This window comes from Poecilia formosa, unplaced genomic scaffold, assembly GCF_000485575.1.
Source record: "Poecilia formosa unplaced genomic scaffold, Poecilia_formosa-5.1.2 Scaffold103, whole genome shotgun sequence".
NCBI classification, from domain to species: Eukaryota; Metazoa; Chordata; class Actinopteri; order Cyprinodontiformes; family Poeciliidae; genus Poecilia; species Poecilia formosa.
In genome coordinates, this window is record NW_006800042.1 from 2,094,883 (window position 1) to 2,118,387 (window position 23,505).

Below are 23,505 nucleotides of genomic sequence, written 5' to 3' on the forward strand. Positions count from 1 at the left end.
CGTAACACCTTACGCTGTTTGGTGATTGGCTAAGAGCAAATGGCAAAACGACTTGAAGGGAGAAGCCGAGCTGTCAATGTAAGTGTGCAATGATTAGCCAGTGTTTTTCTTTTTCAAAACTTAAGCGTTTGGACGTGGCAGCAATTAACCTGTACCCGTAAGTTTTAAAACAGTAGGTATTTCTGTCCGAAGAGAACATTATCTTGAAAACATATAAGCAAGCATAGTGTGCAGCAGTCAACTATGCACGCTGTTAATGCTTTTCCTGCACTATAAAATACTACTAAAGTCCTGTGGTAAACTGATAAATCCTTTAATACAGCAACAATAGAACCAGGAAGTTGTTATTACATTATGAGTTTTTGTTTGTTTGTTTGTTTGTTTACAAATATAAATACCTTTTTTTTCCCTTTAGAAGAATATGACAGAAATATAGTACCATGCTAAAGTATTTGTACCCCTTGGACTCTGTGACTCTGCTCGTGATAATCAAGCCATTACCACGAACTTGTGGTATTGCATTGTGCTTTTATGTCATAAACCAATAAAAATGTAAAACCTAATTAAGAAGCATAATGAAGAATGATACATGTCTCCCTCCATCCCCAAAAATTATCTAAAAAGTGTGGCATGCTTTTGTAAGTTGCCTCTCTGAGAGCCACATTTAGCTGCATTTGGTATATGTTTTGATCAACATTGGACATTTAGAGGTAGAATTATATGTCCATTCTCTTTTGCAAAATTGTGAAACTTGGTGAAATTACACCAAGTTTGGTGAATTTGTATTTTAAAAAAAATATATATTTCCACAAAACATAAATTGGATTTTGGCTGTGCCATTCTATCATTCAAATCTGTTTTAATTCAAACAGTATTGTAATTTTGGAAATTTTTTCTGTCTTGATTTTATTCTAAGTTTACCCTATCCATGGCAGATAGGATAGGGTAAATATAAAAGTCAGTTGGGACTTTTATATCAATTGGGACTTTTATATAGTCCCAATTGACTATCCATAGTCTGATCATCTTTGAGTATCTTCCCTGTCCCTGTAGAACAACAAATTCAATGCAGTTCAATTAAACTCAATAATATATTTTTTTTAATCCTAAAGGAATTGGATATCATTATAACTCATACAAGTTTATTTAAAGACATCCGATCTAGCTCTTGTAGATTTCATGTCTGCGGGCAGGAAGGATCTCCTGTAGCAGTAGGGGTTCTGAATAATGCTCAGATTGAAGACATCCTGTGGTTGCATAAAAATGTCATAAAGAGGATGCAGGGTTATCTGTAATGTTCTTTATATAATGAAAAATCCACCTTTGCACAATCAAAATGAAATTTAATTGCACATTCATATTGAAATACATTACATAGTAAAATATATTGTAGTTTGTAGTTTAGTGTGACAAATTGGGAAATAGTTCAAGGGATGTGAATACATTTGTATGCCAGTTCCTGAGCCCTGAGTTTATTGTTTGTTTGGTCATCTATGTTTCCATTTAACATTTTGTGAACCATTTTGGTAGCTGCTCTATCACTTATTTAATCCTTCTTAGCAAAGAGTAAAGTAGATTTTTAAAACTGTATTTGTGAGTTGATTGGAATAATACAATTTTGTTGACTCTTTTTTTGTTAAACATTTTGTATACTTAACAGTTACAATTCTTATTTATTTAATCCAGTTATTTCCAATACAGTCCAATATCTCCCAGATTCAGATTCATTTTTTTTGCACTATAATATCCAAGTAAAACTTAAATTAACCATAATATTTTGCACTTATAAAGGTTTCTATGCTATTGTCTCATGATGACGTAAAGATAGGGTTTTGTGGTTCACTTTTCATTTAACATTTTCGCAATGAAGTCTCCTCCCTTGAACAAACCACATGCCATCTTGATTGCATTTAGACCATGTTTTGTAAATCCCAATTGACATTTCCTTCCCAGACACTCCTAGAGTGCGCTACGCGCGCAAGGAAATCTGTCACATTGTAAACCACACATAAATAATGTTTTAGAAATTTCACTGATGGGATTCAAGCCTAAACAGGCCCACATTCTTCATGATGCCTTTCGGTTTTATAATTTACAGTATGCTGACTGCTTTAGGTCCTTGCGCTGTTGTCAAATCAAGGTCCAACGTAGTACCACTATGTGCAGTGCATGCTAAGTTTGATCACACACAGCGAACACCCCTGGCCTTATGGCAATTTGTAGTATGAAGCTAACTTGGAACCATGTGTCTAAGCAGTCCAGACTGAGATTGTTTCTATCAGGATGGCAAAAGCAGGAAACATTTCTAAGACCAAAGTAATGGTTGAGAGGAGAACAGATCTAAATGGTTGACTTTTGATAGCTTGATGCCAAAGAAAGCTGGTAGTTTATTTAATTGTGAAGTAAACTGTGTTAGTTCTTTTTTTTTTTGGTAAGTTACTAGTTTTGTTGTTGATCAAAATGACCTGTTGCTGGTGGTGCACCGATTGCAGATTTTGGACCAATCCCCCCAAGATCTGCCATCAGTCGGAAAATCAAGATTCATTAAGTGTCACTCTTGTTAACGCAGACAAAACTCTAGTTTGTCTACCTGTCTGTTGCTACATCCGCTGTCACTCATGAACAAGACACCAAAATACTTGAACTCTTTCGCTTTAGGCAAAGACTGATCCCAGATATGGAGAAAGCAGCTTGGTTTAAAAAAAAAAAAAGAAATATGGTAATAAACAGCTGTGCTTCAGATTTCTTGATTTAGTTGCATATTAAAATCAAAAGATTATATATATATATATAAGCACTAATCACTTAAATGATTAGCTTATGCAACCTGTTGATTGTAGATCAATGTCAAATTACAGATATTAAAAAATAATACCATAAAGTTTTCAAGAATTTCAACAGTGTCAGAAAGGTACTGTATAGGAAAGACTAAGATAAAAGCTACGTGTCCTGGTGTTTTTTTTGTTGATGATTTATTTGCTTCAAAGTTTGTATCGGAAGGTCTAGCATCTGAACAGATGCTGACAGTAAGACTGAAGAATTGGCTTTGATGGTTTTGCACGACTATCCATCCCTGACAGACAGACAGACAGACAGACAGACAGACAGACAGACAGACAGACAGTCAGTGCTGGTTATTTAATGGAAGTGTCCTTCTGTCATTAGCACAGGGTCGTCGCTCCCTCACAACAGATGTTACAGTAACTAATGAGTAGCTGGGTTTACTTTATGAGGTTAAAGTTGATGCCTTTAGCAACGTCATTTGTTCAGCTACGCCCCTTCTTAAAGCACAAAGGGTCATCCTTAATCTGTTCCGTGTTACATTTTTACATGTACTCAAGTTTTGGTGTTTCTGTGTGTGTGTGTAGGAGATACATAGGTACTTTTATGTTGTTATCGTTTCAGATTGCATCACTTTGAATGACATTGATATTGAAACTGGAGCTCTTGCTTGGTTTTTCTGGGCTGCAGTTGTCAGCATGTATTAACTCAGGGATGATTTGAGAAACAAAGTCACTCAGTCAAGGTGTTAATTTTGCCTCCAATTTCAATTGAGTAACAAAAAGGCTTAAATTCTTACTGCCACCTTTTTGGTGATATCATAGCACAACTGTGTGGAAATAGGTAGATATTTACAACATTATACTTGGTGTTTTTACAATATAATCTATATCATCTATCTGTATTAACTTTGTGGACAAATCTTTGACTAAATAGTGTACATGAAGCATGGCTAACAATGGCTTGCAGTAACTACTTAGCAGTAAAATGCTCATCATGTCATTGCATAATTCAACGTGGCCAATCATTGACTTTTCTCCCCCAAATTGTTCAGCTTTCTTAACTGCTCATTTAGTTGGCATTTTCCTTCCCTCTCCACACTCTTTTCCCTGTGTTTAAGAAGGGAAGCTGTCTAATTCACCACTCACTAGTGGTGGAACTTATAATTACATGTTTAGGATTGACTATTCACAATCAAGTAAAAGTTTCTTAAAAGGTTCGAACAGAGCACAACATGCACATCTTGACAACTAGGTAGCCTTTTTAGGCACAGACTCAGACTATATTGTAACCCTGTGAACAGTTTAGGTCTTAGCTGTAGAAAGACAGCTGTTTCTAGCTGGAGCCCTCACTTTAACTGCAGCCATGAGTCAGGCAGCAAAGACATTAGCCAGAGGGTTATGTGGCTCAGGCTGTTTATCACCGTGGCACTGGCAAATAACAATTCAGTTTCACAGCAGGAAGCTCTTTAACATGAGTGGGTCCCACTGGTTTGAACTTCCTCGTAATAGTCTGACATAACTTTGGATGCATAATCTAAGCTTTTCACAAAATTACAAAACAAACAAAAATAATAAATAAACTTTCCAAAACCAAAATATAATTAGGACTTTTTATGATCTTTAAATCTGTGTCAGTGTTTTCACTGAGTATTTCTGGGTCAGGAAGCTTACAAAGCTGATCATACTCTTAAGTTGACATGTCCACATGTTTTTGGGAGTCCATGAGATGCCGCTTAGATGAGTGGCGGTGAAATATTAGAAGTGTTTGCATATATAATAAATTAATACTCTGAATGCACTCAAGTAGCTACCTGAGGTTTAATAGTCGTGTATTTTCCTTTTAACAGCATGTGATTATCTTGCTGATAATAAGCAACACACATTCCCACAAAAAAAAGAAAGAAAGAAAAAATCTGCCAAAACCTGTTAATATCCATGTGGTCCTACTGACTCAGAAATACCCCCACCGAAGACACACACAAGGAGCCTTGCTCCCCAAAGCCAAGAAGGAAAACAATGGAGCACAGTGATGCATCTGGTAGATTGATAACCCTACAACGCTCTTAGGGTTTTTTTCAAATTAGATCCTAGGACCTCCTTTAAAAGGCCAACAAAGTAAGCTGACCACATGAAAGGGAGCTGTTGTTTTATACATTTAGAATAATACAGTTTTACATAGAAACATGGCTTCATGCTTCCACCAAAACTCAGTTTATGCCACCAGAAATTAACATTCACAGGCACCTCGGCCTCCCCGCCTGCATTTTACCAGACTGGATTTTATATTCCCGTTTGGTTAGGCATTTCAGATATTTCTGGTCGAGCCTGGAGCAAAACGGTTGACCACCAGGCTCTCACCCACAACGCTCCCTCCCACCCCCGACAGTCCAGGCTCTTGGGGGATCCCCTGGTCTGCTTAGTCTGGGAAAGGTTTCGTCTGTTATTGTGATCTGCAATTCATCAAGGTCATTGAGCCACTGCAGTCTGAGGCCATAGTTCTCAACCGGAAAAAGGTTGATTGCTCTCTTCAGATGGTGGTCAGTCTCTGCCTTAGGTGGAAGATTTAAAGTATGCTGGTGTCTTTTTCACTGGTGGTGGTAGGATGAAGTGCTGCTGAATGGATGAGGACTTTGAATGCCATAACATGGGTGCAGCTCTGATCTAATGAACTAAGGCAAAAAGCCAAACTTTAAATTTATTGCTGAGTCTATGGTTTGACTCTCAGCTCTTGCCATGAGGAACAAGAATCCAGACACAAGTAGCGAAATGAGGATGAAGAACTCAACCATTTGGGGAGAACTTCAAGTATAGCGTCTTCTCTCCATCATCAGAAGGAGCTGGTCTAAGTAATTCTGGCGTCTGATTAGGATGCCCTTTGGGGACATTCACTGAACGGGAGTCCTGGGGAAGACCAAGTACCTGCTGGAGGCACTTTGAATGTTGTTGTAGCCTGGAAACATCTTTGCATTCCCCAGAAGGAGCTGGAGAATGTTCCTGGGTGGAATACCTGAATTTTCTGATCTCTGATAAGTAGAAAACAGAAGATGAATGCATGGAGTTTTGTTTAGGATTTGTAAATACCTCTTTTTGATATTCTGCAGGCATTAAGGTTATATGAGACATGAGTGGCACGGTACAGCAGATTACTCTGAATCCAGGCATCCCCTACTTCCTAAGAGTTGACTGGGCTGTGGACCTGGGTGCTGGATTCACACTAGCTCTCACTGACGGAAGCTCAGCGTGGATCGGAGAAGGTAAGGACTTTATATTTGAAAACTGTATCCAGATTATTAACAAAAAGATACTCCAATGAGTCAGTGGTAGAAAATGACTTTGTCAGCAGGTGTACCATTCACCAGGCTGTCCACAGCACCTGGTTGACCCCATCTCATAATGTCATGACTGTTCTGATTGCTTAACCTGAGGGACAGCGGGGACCTTGTTTCATTATTCTTCTTTACTCCTATACTGTGCAGCTTACAGGTGTAGAAACTATATTAAACTCTACAAGGGTTGTCTTTGTCAATACAAGCCAACGCTAATGTGAATGTGTGTACACATGCAACGACGTATTTGTGTGTATGTGTGGGTCTGTGGTTATGTGTGTATGGGAATATGTGTTCTCTTAAAGGACACCTGGAACATAACTACTCCATAGCTTTTTTTTTCTGTCCATCTGCAGAGCTGACAGGTAGAGATAGAATTGTAACAGCTATGTGTGGGCTCCTGGGTTGTCAATGTTTCTGTGTTTTATGTGTTAATTGGGACCTTCAAGCCAGCATTAGCAGCTGTGCAACAACTGATGACATCCCTCCTTAGTTTCTCTGCATGCTTCCTTTAAAACCTGCTTTCACATGCACTCTTGTTACTGCTTAATTAATGTTTATAGTTTTTCTTGCAATCTTCTGTGAACTCCAAGTTCCATGCTTCATTTCCATGCATGTATGAAATAAAGGCAACATAAAAGTAAAAAAAAAAGCCTTTCAAGAGTGTAATTGTTTGACTAGTGATTGTTTTATCAGTTTCAGAGGATGAGGTGACAAGAGAAGCCAATGAGATGGGAGTCATAAGGGAGAAATATGTTGAAGATCTTCTTCAAGCTCTAACAAAAGGTGAAGAAAGAGTGGGAGGAAAACAAAATGGGAAAGAGGAATATTCTTTTTGCCTCTCTTTGGATCACAATCTTCTTTCATATCAGAAGATCTGCAACAACATTTTGGTGAGAATGTCTTTCAGTATTTATTTGTTTCCAAAACATTCTACCAGAATTCATTAGCATTTTTTTTTACTTGCAATGATGACTAATTAACATAATTAACTGTGACAAAAAAGGCAAGAAATAAAATATCTTTATATACTTTACAAGACATTTCACCAGAAACAATAGTTGGATTCAGCTCGACCTTTATTAATGGAGCATATACTATGTACATTCTGCAAACAAATGTTGCCCAGATCTGACTTTTTTTTTGTTTGTTTGTTTTGACCGACCTAACAACACAAATCATTAAAAGGTGACATACTTGCAAATTTGTGTTGGAGGAGACACTGTTAGTGGAGTTAATCACTTTGCTCACATGCACTTCAGAATCTGTGCTCACAGAGAGAAATATACTGCGCAAACAGTTACTTCCATAACGACAACATGGTCCATTAATTCCTCTGCCATGGATCAGATCTCTGCAAAATAAGCATGAAGTCTTGCAGTGTGAACGTAGTCTTCCTCATTAAGTTGATTGAGAAAAATCCTCTTCCCTCCACACTTAATGGCACCCCCTGGTTAAAATTAAAATAAATACTTCAGTGTATTCTATGCTGTCAGGAAATAAGCTTATTTTATAAATAAGGAATAACATGTAATCTTTAATTTAAGAAAATGTGTTTATTATTAAAAAAAAAAAACCTTTCATTGACTGGCAGGTCACTCAGCTGGTTTATATCCCGAAACGCTCCACTGCTGCCTGATTTGCTGGTACTGGTTTTGAGTTTTTTGGATAAAAATGTATCAGTGCTTTTGAACGCCATAACATTACGTCCTGTTATCACCGTTCCCTGAGGATAAATGCCTCTAATGACAAACAACAAAAATAGAAAGGAAGCTTTTATTTATTTTTTTTTTTATGGTGGGGGCCGTTTTAAAGATAAGGTTTATTGCCTCCCAACATTATAGTGGAGTTATAAAGGTTTTGCTGCCCACAGGAAACTGAAAAAAAGTCACAAACTGTAACTTTACAAATAACATCTGTCTTGCCATTAATCGAAACATAATGAGATGGCTACATTAAGAAAAAGTGGTAACGTAAAATATTTCCAACAGCCACTGTTAAATCCGGAAAATGTTCAAAAAGCATAAGCTAACCCCTTTTCTACGGCTCTGGAGGATTACTCACTGCAACTGACATGTTTGATGAAGAGCAGCTCCGGATTCTCTCTGTTGATTTTCATGTCATTCTTCTAACCTAGGGGTGCTTTTGCCTTTAGGGAGCAGGTCAGTAATGGTCTGTGGGCACTGCTCAAAAGAAGATGATCACAGAAAGAGGGCCAGAAGGTTAGGAACACAGTACAGACCATAAAACCTTGATTTACGAACAGGGCTGTCCTGTCTTACACATCGGCTGATTAGCGACCTTTTCTACCTCGGTTAATGTGTTTCTGATTTTTCTCATATGGATGGGGATGTGTTACATGATAAGCAATAGCGAAGAAAATCTGAACAATCTGAATTAGTCTGGATGATATGATGACTGAAATCTTAATATAAAATAAAGCGACGCTGCAGTAATAGCATGTCCTGGACTCACAAACTTTAGCTGTGTGGGCAGCACCATAAGAGAAACATGTTGACGTCTGCTTCAGATAAAGATTTTGAAACCATCTCAGACACAACTCCACATTACAAAATCTTCTAAACTCAGTGTGCCAGGAAAGAAACGTATTCATTCCAAAGCTGACTATAGAATTTGATGTTGAATATTAAATTATAGCTGACCTGATCTGATTAATCAAATAAATGAGACTGAAATAAATTCAGCCTTGATGGGGTCTAGCATTTTTGTAATTTAATTATATGACAGGGAATAATAACGACATTAAAGTTAGTCATGATCTAAGGCCTTAATTTAGAAGCTTGCTCAGCTATTTTAGTGCAATGACAGAAAAGAAAATCAAGGAATCAAAAGTGTGACTAAGTCAGAGGTGGGCAATCCTGGTCCTGGAGGGCCGGTGTCCTGCAACTCTTAATGTCTCCCTTGTCCAACACACTTGAATCCAACAGCTGAATAACCTCCTACGTTCGGTCAGGTTCTCCAGAGTCCTGCTAACGACCTCATTATTTGACTCAGGCCTGTTGAAGTAGAGACACATCTAAAAGTTAAAGGAAACCGGCCCTCCAGGCCTAGAGTTGCCCACCCCTGGACTAAGTCAAATACACATCTCAGCCACAACATTAATTGGTACAGTCAGTGACATTGCTCTCTTTCTTGAATTGCAGTGTTTTATTATCAAATACCTCCACTCCGGTATTCAAATTGATGTGTCAGACTTGTGATACAGCAAAACATGTCATCAGCTTGCCCCTTCACTTGCAGGCAATCCTCTTGCAGAACAATGGTATGCAAAACTGCTTGGAATAGTTCAAATAATACAACAAAGCTTTAAATCTGCAGCTGGTCTCCAAACTCATCAGATACAAATCTAATGTGGTCTGATAACATCTGTGGTAAGCAAACCCCAATCCAAAAGGACCCCACCCTACAACCCACAGGGCTCAAACAATCTGTTGCTAACACCCCATCCCCCAGAAACCGCTGGGGAATCTGCAGATCTTTTTTGTGCATCTCTGGATGGGCGTATTGATGAGGCTAAAAGTGCAACCTTCACAATATTAACCCGGTGTTCATAATGGTCTGAGTTACTGTTACACCCTCTGGACACAAATGGAAATAAGTCATGAGCATAAAGAGATAAGAACTTTATTTCTTGGCTGGCTGCTGGAAGACCTTGGGATTCCTCTGGAGGAGCTTATTATATATTTTTATAAGATATAAATCCAATCTTGCATTGCATTTATTCACTGATTAAATATAATAGATAACTAAATAAATAAATATAATATTAAATAAAAATAGCAGCTGGAAATGAATACAACATGTTAAACAATTCTTTCTTTCAACCTGAAGAAATCCCAGCAGAAATTATTATTTTTATTTTAGGTATTATAGTTGGATGCAGTTAGTCATCGTGGCACCTGTAAACGGACCTGGGTCTCCTTTTCCAATGGCACGTTACCGGAGTGGATAGGGTGATGTGTAAGTGATGCGACTTAGCCTTGGATTCCTTTCAACACTTTCAGCCGAAACCAATTTTATTGGGATTAAATTTTTTAATTTGAATGAACACTCATCTAAGCACGAGCAAAAACAAAACAAAAAAAGAGGCAGTAACTAACTTGTCAGCAACCAACATCTTTAAACTCAGACACCTCACTGAAGGAAGTATTTTGCCCTACTACCTGCTCTTGAGAAAGTCCTGTCTGGTAGCTTGTTTTGCTGTTTCTGTGAAAGTTTGCATTATCAAGACTGGACTGATTGTCGCCCCTCACTTCCTGCTCTTTGTCTGGCGTCACGCCCCCTCACAGTAGATCAGGGCACTGAGAAGACAAGCTGATTTCAGCTTCTTTGCCCACGTTTCCCGTACCAAGTAGCCGTGCCAAAGCTTGAATACTGTCTTATCGTCATGAGAAGCTCCAGGTTTCCCACTCACTTGTCCTGTTTGGTAGACACAATAGCTATTTAAAGACTGAAACTATATATAAGATATATGTTTGACAATGTACTTTCTCAAACTACAACAATGTTTATGCTTTGAAATAGCTCAGCATAGTTTAAAAAATGACTTAAAACAAAAAATGCATTTTTGTTCAGCCCTGATAATGTGATAGATCCCTTTTTTCAGTTTTTTGGGGGGTATGTCTCCCCTAGCAAATATAGCCTCTGAATTTATTGGCTGTTCTTTGCAACAAAAGAACTCAAGCCCAGACAGATTGTTTGGAAAACATATAATAATAGTTTTAACCACATATTTTCAATCTCAATTGGATTTATGTCTGTATTTTGTACACTTATAATACATGAATAAGCTTTAATCCCAAGCATAAAATTATAATTCTTGTTTTATGTTTAGGGCTATTGTCCTGCTGAAAGATGAATCTCCCCTGCGGTCTTTTTTTGTATACCAGTTCTCCTTCTCTACATTTGGCTCTATCCATCTAACCATTAACCCGGAACAGTTTTTGTGTCCTTGCTAAACATCAACCCCACAACATGCTGTAGCCACCACCATATTTCACTGTAAGATATGCTTAGGACAATGTACAGTGGTAGTTTTAAGTTCCACACAGAGTTTTGTAAATGACTGTTTCAGTCAGTCTGTATGCAAATATTTAGGCCAACTTTTTTTTTGTTTTTTTTGTTTATTCATATAAATCATTCAATATAATCAATGGTCAACGCTGATATTATTTGAAAGCCAAAAGGTTTAAGGGGAGATTATGGAGTGATGCCACAAAAATGCTTTTGATTAAAGGAAGATATAATCCTGAAAACAGTAACTCTAAATGTTGATTTAAGTTTTTTAGCAGTATTGATGACAAACCCCTTGTTTTCCGTACTCACAGCATGTTACATTTTCACCAGAACAGTTGTGCTGCACAGCCATGTCAACATCTGACCTTTCGGTCTGACTGAGACAGACACACACAAACAAATTTCCAGACCACACACTCTGAACCACACTGTAGATTTGAGAAACCAGATGTTTTGATTTTAACACATTCTCCTAAATTATGCTATCCTACGAAAATATAATCGTACGGTATCTCAGACACACCAGGCGTGAAAAGCATTTAAGTTTTATTACTAAGTGACAATGCTGCTATTAATTTCTTATGTCTTTGTGTCAAAACTTGGAACATTCAGTGTTTTTTGTGATATTTTTTATAAAGGTTTTGGAGGCAGAAATGGACAATATCTTTGCTTCATTGTTGTTTCAGTTGAGAAAAAGAATGTGGCAGTGGGCTTTCCTTCACAAAGAGTCTGACCTCCCACATCTTGGCAGAAGTTGGCAACAACATGCCATGTGACCTTTAACTTTCTGTGTCAGGAGAAACAAATTGAGTAAGGAAAAGTTGACAGAATATTCCACTCCACTCCTTACTTTTAAAGGAGCAAAAGTCAAACATACATTTACCTTGGCTTCTTTAAAATGCATTAATTACAATGTTTCAGTAATGGCAAGCAAACTGTTTGAATAGATTTGAGTATTTATAGATTGTTTAGCATATGTCTTCCTTTTTCTGTGCTATAAGAGTAAACCCTTGGTGATGTTAAGTGCTTGTGTTTACAGCTGTAGATCTTCTTAGAAAACCCAGAAGTTTAAGGATGGAGAAACATGCAACCGTTGGTATTTAAAAGTCAGCAGGAGCAGAATAAATAAACAACAGCTGAGGTTAGTCTAATGCTCATTCAGTAAACAAGACTCTGACCTAGCAGAGGTTTAGATGTCTGTTTCTGGTGCATTCAGCTGGTTGAGTGTTGCTTGTAGAAGATTTAATGTCCAAACTCTGTCAGTATGCAGAGCAAAGGTTTACAAAGTTCCAGGCATTAGTTTGGATTAAAAGTTGTACTGCAAATGATGGGTATTAGCATTAACATTGTTCTTTGAAGTGTGGAAATATTTGTGTACTCAGCATGTCAGAGTTCACTTCTTTCCTAACATTCATATGTGGTTGATTTATTGTCATATGACCTTTCTTAGGTGGAGAGCATTGGAGAGATTTAGATCCAGATAGCAAGAAGTATAAGACGGGGTTGAAGAGAAGATGGATTGGAGGTTAGAGGAAGATCAAAGCTTCCACTAACCTTCACAAATTGGTAGCCTCCTAGTTTTTGCAAACAGATGGTAAAATGTATCCTCTCCCAGTCTACAAATTCATACGTCTTGGAATTTAACATAATCATGTGAATAGTACTGAAACTCGATATAACAACCTTTGTGCGCTCTTAGTGGGTGTCTCTCCCAAACTTGCCAAACTAAACAATCTTGCCACCCATCTACCGGATCACAGCTACATCAACATGCTGATGAGTCATTAAGCTTCAAGTCACACTAAGTCCTTCCATGAGAGAACACTGCTCCGGCCATCTGAGACAACTTAATGTTACTGAACAAGCCTTAGTTCTTAGGATCATCCTCCATAAATTCTGGGTGGTCCTCTTCCTGTGCTCATCCTATCAAGCTTGTCAAGTCACGAGATGCAGGGAGTGGTCAATGCACAGCCATAGTGGCCAAGTGAAATCTACTTTCTCAAAAATGGTCATTTCTTCAGAGAAGCAAAGAATAAAAACTGGGAAAAAAACAACAGAAACTCGTAGTAGTTTTTAGATAACTATTGGTTTTAACGTTTTTCTTCTAAATTGTTGCACAGTTTAGAAATCATCAATAGGCATTGGAAAAAAGCAGACTGCTCTCTGGGTACTCCAGCATTCTCCCAGTTTAAAACATAACTATTATTGGCTCCTCTAAGCTGCTCTTAGATGAGTGTTCATATGCATGGTGTCTCTGTGATAGACTAAGTTTAATGGGTGTTGTCCACATGTCGTCCAATGATCAATGGAGAAGGTCCCCAGCGCACTGGGATTGTTCAAGTGGCTATAGAGAATGAATGGATGATTGGTTATTTGGTATAATTGCTCAGAGTCAGAAAAAAAAAGAGATTACTTGAAGCAAACTTTGAAGCTGAAATGTTCTAGAATGTAAGATAATATGTACAGGACAAAGAAAATCTCTGAGGACAGGATGAACTCAGTTGTTAAATGACACATTCAAGTTAATCAAAAGAGGGTAAAACAGTGTGGTCTGCAAGAAATGCATCAAACCAGGTCAAAAATGACAGCTATTTTGAAGATGGCGGCTTTATTACAGCGTTTCTTCGACTTCTGTACAGTTATAGATTTAGCACTGTATTGCCTTCTGGTTTTTCAGTGTACTATGTTCTGTGTGTGTATGTCTGTGCGCGTGTGTGTGTGTGTGAGTGAAAGTGCAGCTATGACCAGGGTGCCAACCAAATATGAAGAGCTGCTGTCAGTGATAAAATTGGCATTCTACATCAAATTGGTGGAACACTCGAAATCTTTTTGTGTGCAGCATTTGCTTCTAAGTTCTTTCTCAGTGATTTCATGCCAAAACGAAAACCAAACGTGGGTTATTTTCTTGCGCCAGAAGGATGTGTTTAATTCTAAAGAGCTACTGAAAAGAAATAAGAAAGGGGAAATGTCTCACTTGCATAGTTTTATTGGTGAATCAATAAACCATCTGGCTTTTTTTCCCCAGACATAAGAAAACACCTCATTCTCAAACAGTCTCCCACTTCAGAGAAAATTTTATGCAATGTTTGTTGCACCACCAGAACTTCTCATGATGACAGAAAGGTGCAAATGCTTACTCACTTTTCACTGGTAGCTGATTTTTGGAAGCTAGATGAGGCCAGTTAACAGTTTTATGTGTCACTGTTAAGACTACAGTGCCAAGTGGACTTTCTTCAGGGTTTTTTCCAGACTACAAGAATCCACTTGTGTTTCAGTGTCAATGCGGTTATTTAGACCACGATCCATCTTGAGTTGTCAGTTGGCCTTGCTCAAAGGGATGGACGTGTTAGGCAATAAATCTGTCAATGCAAAGGAAGAGGGCTTGATAATTAAGGTCATTCTTTACTGCTGGGCCATTTGGTCACCCATAAATAATAAAGCCAGAGAACCAGCAGAAAAATCTTCATTTTCTGCTGTTTTAGTACAAAAACACAAAAAGAACCTGATGCAATTGTTCTTCCTTACTTTTCGTCACCTTTTAATACTCTCCTTTCTTTTTTGTCTGGGTGTTCTAGATACACTTGGGCTCTGTGGAGCTTCAGCCAGCGCCAGACTCTGTGGAGCTCATCCGGGAGATGATCGGGAAGTCTCTGCAGCACAGAGCAGATCTGGAGACGGAAAACTCAAGACTGTTAGAGGAGAACTGTACACTGAGACAGGATCACCTGCGAATACTGAAAGAGTAAGAAGTTCAAGGGAAAAAGTCTGGGAAAATAATGAAAAATTGATCTGGTGTTAAGTATATTTTTTAAAGCTATGTTAGCATTTATTCATATCCATTGTTTTTTTTTTTTAACAAAAAAACCCAAATCTTTCCTCAAGTCTTTAATATCACACATCTGATTTTACACGGTTATTTATTAAACAAAGATGAAGTCAAAATTGAAAATCCAAACGTGAAAAACCAAATGCTCCCTGTGATCAACACGCTCTAAAAAAAGGAAAAGTATGTAAATATTTTTTATATATCATCCATTATTTTTTTTATCTTTACTTTTGACCTGAAATGTCACAAAGCATTGCTTTAAACTTTTAAGCCTGTATACTGGAATAATTTTGCTGGAAGATTGGCAGCTGTTAGACATGTAAACGTTTCTTGGATTCATGCTTTTTCCATCAATACTGTATGAAATTTGTTGTGGAATTTTGTACATTTGTGGTTACATTCATATAGTTACAGAATCCTCCAAAGACTCATTTTTTCTTATTTCTGTGCACACTCCTAAAGTTTGAAAAGTGTGCACTTTCTTCGTACCATGTGTTGGTTTTTCTAACATTTGGTTAATGCTTTGAGCTCTGTAACACATCAAAGAGAAACTTCACACCTTGTTTCCGTACATTGTGAAAAAAACAGAAGGGTTTTTTTTTTCTCTTTGTCTGCGGCACAAATTCAATCTCCCATTTCAGATCTGTTATGATATTCTTTAAAATTTAGGTCCCTGTAAACACCATCCCAAATATCAAATAAGAAGGCAAGTTAAAACACATTCTAGTTGTTTGTGTGTTCGCTTTCACATGGAGATACTGTATGTTTGTCCCAACAGGCTGGAGCAGCAGGTTAAGGATAAGGAGATGTTGGAAAAGGAAATGTATTCGCGTTTTGTCATGGTGTTAAATGAGAAGAAAGCGAAGATCAGAGGACTGCAAGAGACCGTCCGACTGCTCAGCCACGCTGATGAGCAGCAAAAAGAGGAAGAAAGAAGACAAAGGTTTAGCGATTATTTTGAAAAAGTTGCTATTTTTCTGATAACAGTGAACCCACAAATTTGACATCCTACTACATTTTCCCAATGTCTTATTTTGCTAAATGTTTGTGTATTAATGTTTTGGCATATTAACAGGCTAATTTTAATTAAGATGTATCCACTCATTCTTTTTCTTTTTAACCTTGTACATTAAACTAAGCTCTTTTCTAAATTGCTCTCAGTGACGGTGAGGCCTCTCAGAGTGAAGACGGCGGACATCCCTCTCAGGAGCCGACTATTCTCATGAAAGGTCTGTTGGTTTTTGAAAAACGATGCATTAAAGTTATCACATTTTATCTAAATATAATTGACAGACCCTGACAATTGTGGGGTTCATTTTTAGTGAGCCAACTGTACTGTTTTACCTTTAAATACAATATAGTGCAGCCAGATATCTTCAGAAGTTACATAGTAAGCAGAGTACAACATAAGCATGTGAAGGCTTCAGACATTTCTTGAAGAGCATTAGTGAAAAAAAAAATCCACCACAAAGATCAAGGAACACAGAAGAAAGGTCATGAATAAAAATTTAGAAGTTTAAAGAAGGTTCAGGCTATAAAACGCAATTTCAAGGTTTTGAACGTTTGTTCAGTCAATCAACTGAAAATAGAAACCGTAAGACTCAACTGGCTCCAGATAACTCTGAAGGAGCTGTAGACAAAACATCTTATCATACACTGTCTTTTTATTCCACCTCATAATTAAGAGCTACTTTGTGTTTTTCTGATAAACCAAATCACTTCAAAATACACTTATGTTTGTTGCAATGTGACCAAGTAGAGAGTGAATACTTATGCAAGGCACCATGAAAGGACAGAGAGAACAAAAATTCTGAACTAGTCAAGCTCACTCCTATTACCAATATCCTCTCTCATGGGATATAGTAATGACGACAGCTCTTAGTGAAACTCTTAAAACTTAGCTCTCAGTCTGCAGATTTTACTGTCCAATAAACTGAGCAGTTAAAGGTAATTTAATATTCAAGCAGAGAGTTTGAGCAGGAACTTGAAAGCGGAGAATATACCCCCAGGTAGCTTAGTTCTGGGAAATACTTGTGAGTAAGTCTGCCATGATTGCTTCAACACGGGCAGCCGTGAGGTGGTCTTCCCCTTTCTGGATCATGCAGGGTAGCCATGTGACGTCATAAGCCCCCCCACCCGCCTTCCTGCTGCAGTTCTGCAGCCTGCTGGTGTCCTGCGCTTCCACTTTCTCTATAGCTGCATTCGTAATATGAGCCAAACTCTGGCTACTCAAAGAGAAATTAACATTGCAACACGTGTTGTGACTTCAACAAGCTGTGTTCTTTGGCTCTCCACTTTCTCTGTCACAGACACACCCGCGCGCACGGCCTCCTCCCAGGCATTTATTCACACACTTGGTTGTTCAGAGCCCTGGAGGAGTTTAAAGTCAATTTGCTGGATTTGCAGCTTGTCAGCAAGGCCTCTGAGCACTTGTCTTTCTTTGTTAATGCTTTATTTCTTACATTATGTTTATACTTGTCTAACTTACAAATAAAAAAAAAAAGATCAAATGGATTTTAAAATCTTCCCAACCAAGCCATTGATTCATAGCAATCTACACAAAGATGTTAAAAGTAAAGAAAAATTATCAGTGTTATTTAATTTAATTTCTTTGCACCATGTGAATCCCCATCCATTTAGCTGTCACCAAGCTTCCCTTGGATCAGACACACAACAGCAGGGCAGCCTGATGTTTTAGTGGCCTCTGATCCCCCCCAGACCCCCCCTTCTGACATGTTGGCCCCTGTTGACCTTTAGGCCCCAGGCTGTGTTTTCATGCTGTGCAGAGCTGGGGGTGGCTTTCTTTGACTCGCTCCCTCCAGGTTTAGCTTCTGATAGTGACAACACAGGAAGCATCACTCATATGAGGAGACTCAGAGATAACAGAGATAGAGAGAGAATGGAGAGGAAGGTGAAATCCAGTCTTACTGACGGACCAAGCTTCTTAGGAGGAGAACTGTAAAGAAAACTATTTTTTACTGATTTAACTGTAATGATGGCAGCTATAGTAGTTTTTTTCTTATCTCTAAATCAGGACAGAACAAGTGTTTTTTTTTTGTTTTTGTTTTCTAAAACAGGTTCTCAATCTGGCAATCTCTGAATGAGAACAGGCTAGTGGCAGTGTTACAGGGCAAACAGGTGTGTTTGTCTCTGCATATGTAATCTATTGTGACCCGACCACTGAGGAATGTTAGATTTGTATTAATGATAAAGGTTGCAAAGTTGTCCCAGGTTGACAAGGGTTAACAAGATAACTATCCTGAACCAGCTACAAATGTGCCACAAGAGTCCCCAATTAGAAACAATTTTAAACCATGGGTAATACTTTTGCTTTACACATCACTTATTTATATTTTATATTTTAAGGTTGAAGTAATTTTGTGCTTTTAGATACCACAACGTGGAGTGCTTTGGAAATGTAGCTATACCGGCTTCAAAAGACTTCTGACTTCTGATTTCGGTTCATCTTCCAGCAGGACACACACAGGCCTAAACATACAGCTATAGATACAAACCATGTATTAAAAAGAAAATGTTGAATCTGTTCTGAAACAGCCTGTTCAGATGTTACAATGGCCCTGGCAACATCCGAACCTAAAACTGAGAGTTTATGGCAAGACTTGAAATTTTCTGTTCAGACTCAACTGTTAAACCTATGCCTCTATTTTGCCTCCACTCTATAGAAATGTACTACTTTATCTTGGTCTATTGCATAAAATCTTCATGAAAGACATGAGATATTTTTGCAAGAAAGGTATCTTGAACTTTTGGAAGGCACTGCATTTTTAAAATGCTCAGTTCTTTACAATTGTAGTTGGGACTTCAATGTTATCTGTGAGTACATGTGAGCTCTTTCTGTGTCCAGGTTGTAGTTTAGTGTCACAAGGCATCCCTATCCATCAAAGTTTTTCTGATGATGAAGAGATGAGAGAGAGACAGAAGAGACGGTTGCTTCATAATCCTAACACAGACTCCTCTGAAGAGCAATAACATTCATGGTGAGTTTTATTTACAGTGAATACTGTTTAATTGGCTTAGTTACTTTTCTTGGCAATCATGTCGATCAAAATAAAGTGATGGCATGAAAATGTAGAGAAGATGTTTTATTGCAAATGCTCAAGGAATCTTTCAATTCTTGATCAATTGAGAATAAAAATACTCAAAGTTTCATTAAAAAAGTAACACAATTCTTTTAAGTGTATATTTAGAGGTAGTTAAAAAATAATTGCAGTGGAAGATATGCAGTCCTTCATTAAAATATTGTTTTTCCATGAATCTTGTTTATCGTGTTGAAAAAAGAGAAAGTTTTTTTTTTCTTTTAATACTAACTAAAACTAGTCCATAATTATTTTGCCAAATGTAACTGTTATATTAATCAATAGCCTTTTGTTTTTAAAATAGTCTCCATACTCCTCAGTATTTCTAGTTACACTTTCTCCAACTACAGAAAACTCATAACTTTTATCCTTCATTGCATCTGCCTGTGGCTGCCCATTAAATGAGTCAGACAATTGCAGCAGTGTGTGTGGTGTGGCCCAGTTCAGCTGAGCAGTGTGAAAGCAATAAGTTTCAAGCTCCATGCAAAAGCTTTCAGCCTTTTAACTGCACCAAATTTTATTTATGGCTTTTTTCTTCCTCTTTAAATGGATAACAAGGGTTTTCATGACAAAATGTATGATAGACCACTATAATTTATCCTAATTACACATCAAATTTACAGCACAGCACACAACCTACAACTGTGTCAGCCAAGGATATAGATTCCCAGAGATCCTCCCGTCTTCTGTGCCAGATTTTTTTATTCACAAATGTGGAAGTAGCTTAGCTAGTCGCATAGCTAGTTTCTTTAAACTGATGATTTCCTGTATTCTTAAAACTCTGGTTGCTATTTCTGATCAATAAATCAAATTAGACATTTAAAGTTACCATCTTCTCTCTGACCCTCCAGACTGAACGTGAACACAGGCCCTTCACACATTCTCTGCAGTGTCTTTGGGAACTGTTTGTACTGCTGCAAATGAAATGGAAATGGCAGGTAATCTAGAAACAAATGATGTATGCAGTTTTTTATGATTTTGGTTTGGCTTGCTGCCTGCTACTACAATATTGCTGCCACTCAGGCTCTGCGCTGTTTAAGAATGAAGAATCAAGTTCAGAAAACTAACAAACAAAGGCTTCTTTGTGGGTTTTTTGTCCTGCTTTTCTTTTCTTTATTTATTAAAAAAAGAATAAATGCAGTATGTTGCATTTAAACACTGTAAACTAGCACTTTGTCAAATGTCATTTGAACTTAATCTTTCTTCTTGTTTTTACAAGCCCTTTTATTGTCTGGAAATGTATGACCAAAGCCACCCGGTTGTCTCCACGGAGTGACTGAGGTGATGTTGTTTCTCATTGTCTTAATTTCCACACTTTGTGTTTTAACTCAGCTACCATCTTTGGTAACTGAGTTACTGTACTTGCATCTTTACATCGGGGCCAATGCACCAGCCTTCAGGTTCTTTATCTCACCATTCTGCCTTTGGCTTTTAGATCCTCTTGCAGTCTTTTGTCATTTTGATGATACCTTTTTGTCTGCTTAAATCCACGGGTGGCCGCCTGGTTAATCCTCCTGCAACACGTTCTTGCGGGTGCTGTAATCCCCACAAGAATGTTCCACTCTCTCCTCTGCACTCTGCATGAATTAGGTATTTTACAAAGGAAAGTGGAGAGCTGTGTCAGAGGTTAATTTACAGATGAGTGCAGTACAAGATGATGAGACAAAGTGGGGACAACGTGGAGGCCACTCTGAATATTTTGGTGGTTTTATTCTAAATTTTGCTTTATAGTTTGAATTCACATAACTTTTGTGTGCCACAGTGAAATCGACTAGAAGAAACATGTTTGAATTCTTGGAGGAGCTGGTGTGGCAGGTTGTTGTACTATCTTCACATATAGTTATAGTTAAAATATACAGTTTAGTTACAATGTTCTATATTGCAAGTCATGTAAAATACTTTAGGATTGCTGAGAAGATATTAAGTACAAATATCTTCTCAGCAAATTTGGCATTTGAAAACAACTTTTAAACCCCAATGGCGTCTTTCCAAGGGCAATCTATATCCTTCAACTGAACACGTGCTCATGCAGCTGGAGGGGTTAATGACGTTCGAGAAAAAGTAACGACGGCCGAGGCAGCCTCAAATTAAGCATCCAGTCACTTACTTATCATCGTCATTCACTTATTGAGTGCACCTGTAGAATTCCCATCATCCAGAGAAATGACAGGAGCCTTCCTGTTTTTCCTGCCACTGAGTTGCAATGAGACAGAGCCGTCTTTGTCTCGTGCTGGGCTGCTCAGGACTCACCGCTCTCCACCTTGCAGTGTAATGTCTGAAACAACTTGACCTCATACAAACAGTTCTTGAAAACTGAAAATGACAGCTCACTCACTAAGGTCTATCAACAGGACCACAAAGTATAAGAAATGCAAGCCGTTCCTTTATGGAGTTCATAATAGGCCAATTATCAAGGTTATTGGTTTATATTGGAGTTAAAAATTTCCCCTTTTAAAATGTCAAATTTTTGTTGGACTGGATGTTTCTGCTTCTGTTACCTCCTGCTGGTTTTCTATACAGTGGTCTATCCTCAGCATCTTATTGTCTGAATCAGATTCTGTGTATTAACATATTTCTTAGCTCATAAGATAGACACTGGTGCATATAAAATATGAGCATTTTGTGTGCAGATAATGTGAATATCACTGTATTGTCTCATGAATATCCCCAAAACTCTTAAGTGTGCTTAGTTTCACAGTCTTGTTGTTATCCCTTTTGTATGTGGACCTTTTTCTACCATAAGTTTTTCCTTTACTTAACTTTCTTTAACAATACTTGAATAATGACTCTTGTAACATTTTTCTAATTTAGTAAAAAGGTTATGAGCCTTGGTCTCCGTGTGAAGGGCCATGGTGACTGTCTGCTGAACCACTAGATATTTCCCTAGTCATAACACAGCTATAACATAAGACTTTTCTATAACAATCTCATTTATCTAATTTCCACAGAAACTGAATTCTGGGTTTCAAGAGCTGTACCTTGAAATATATTACTCTGTCTATGTAATACTAGTTTAATATCTCTGATAAATTAACTATTCAATGATAATCACTGTGATAAGTAGAGTAGTGTCTCGGCTGCCCTCACACAAGCTGTCACTCATACTAAAACTAAAGACGGCACCATTCAAAGCTTCTTTTGTTGTTTGAATAACGTACAAATCCCCAATCATTTCCTTCTTGCTTCAATGGTTTTCAATAGCTAGTGGCAAAGAGTAACCCCCTCTGTTCCGATGGGCTCGTTAAGACATCCTTTTGATCAGCACAAATACCGAGCGGATTTTCTTATAGCTGTTGGTGCTAACCGATTGTCTAATTATTTGAATTAAACCAAAGATTAACCAGATTTGAAGAGCATAGAACATTAAGTATTTATAGAACATTCGATGAATACACACGCACAAGCAGATACACACACACACATACACACACACACACACACGAACGTGTGCAGGCAGAGAAATGTAGTGATCAGGAGCTTCAAGTGTCAGACAAAATTAAGGTTTTTTCTGTTAATCCACGTTTATAAGGAGTTCATTAAGTTTTTTTTTAAAGAATTGCAACATTTGTGACATGAAAATGTGAAATATATGAGAACATTTTATGGCCAGTGATGAACAGTAACAACTGAGCTTTTCTATGCAACCCAAGCCTAAACTTTATGCAGCTATTCAAAATGGTATTCAGAAAATTGGAGCTGAGAAATCCAAGACGATTTTCCACAGCTGACTTAATTTTCTCTCATGGCTGAGAATGGTTTACATCATTATCTTGACTTCCTCTTGGTCAAAGACCAAAGCATCATCAAGCTTATCCACAGTGTTCCTTGGTGTTGACTCATTGGCAGCTTGGCTTCAATAACTCAGTGTCTCACGCTGTCACCCTTGTCTGCAGTGTTTAACCTACAGTGAGAGAAACATTACTCAAGAAAGTTCTGCTGTACATTTTTAATCTTTTGACTTATTGTCATGTTTATGTTTTTGCCAGGTTTTATTGTTGAGTTTTTTGCTTTATGTTATCCTTGTTGTTTTTGCTGCCATCATTTTTACACATCTTCTCATTTTGATGATTGCTAAATGTGCAGTAATTATTGTATTGTGTTGTGCATTACAACAGTTTTTTTTCTTTTACTCACCCACTGTTGTTGCTCACATTTGCTCTGTTGAAGGATGTTTTGGAACAGTCTTGATATCAATCATTGCACTGTGACTGTAATAAAGTTAGTTTTCTAAGACTTTAGGCTTCTGAGTTTGCAGTAAGTTTCTTCTCCCTATACATTCATATCGAAGGCAAATATAGCTTTAAAGTGTTATGTGGAAAGGAGCGTGTCAGTAGCTTTCACACAGTTCCAAATATTTTGACACTTAGCTTTCAACTTCATTTTCTGAAATTACTTGCAGTCTTCAATGCACACATAGGCCAATAACAAGATTGGTC

General features: G+C 37.7%; 1 protein-coding gene across 2 annotated transcripts; it reads left to right on the forward strand.

The window, feature by feature from the left end:
* The first annotated feature begins 10 nt into the window (after positions 1 to 10).
* LOC103142982 (DNA repair protein XRCC4-like) lies at positions 11 to 23,307 on the forward strand. 2 transcript variants are annotated; one of them, XM_007559329.2, is made up of 8 exons: positions 11 to 78; positions 5,885 to 6,037; positions 6,806 to 7,002; positions 14,722 to 14,888; positions 15,751 to 15,915; positions 16,134 to 16,201; positions 18,838 to 18,970; positions 19,921 to 23,307. In XM_007559329.2, exons 2-7 carry the CDS (start codon positions 5,905 to 5,907, stop codon positions 18,960 to 18,962), a joined length of 855 nt encoding a protein of 284 aa, XP_007559391.1. In that variant the 5' UTR covers positions 11 to 78; positions 5,885 to 5,904; the 3' UTR covers positions 18,963 to 18,970; positions 19,921 to 23,307. The 2 variants fall into 2 exon arrangements, with proteins under 2 accessions (XP_007559391.1, XP_016530414.1); XM_016674928.1 differs by having other exon boundaries at positions 60 to 172.
* Positions 23,308 to 23,505: the final 198 nt, after the last annotated feature.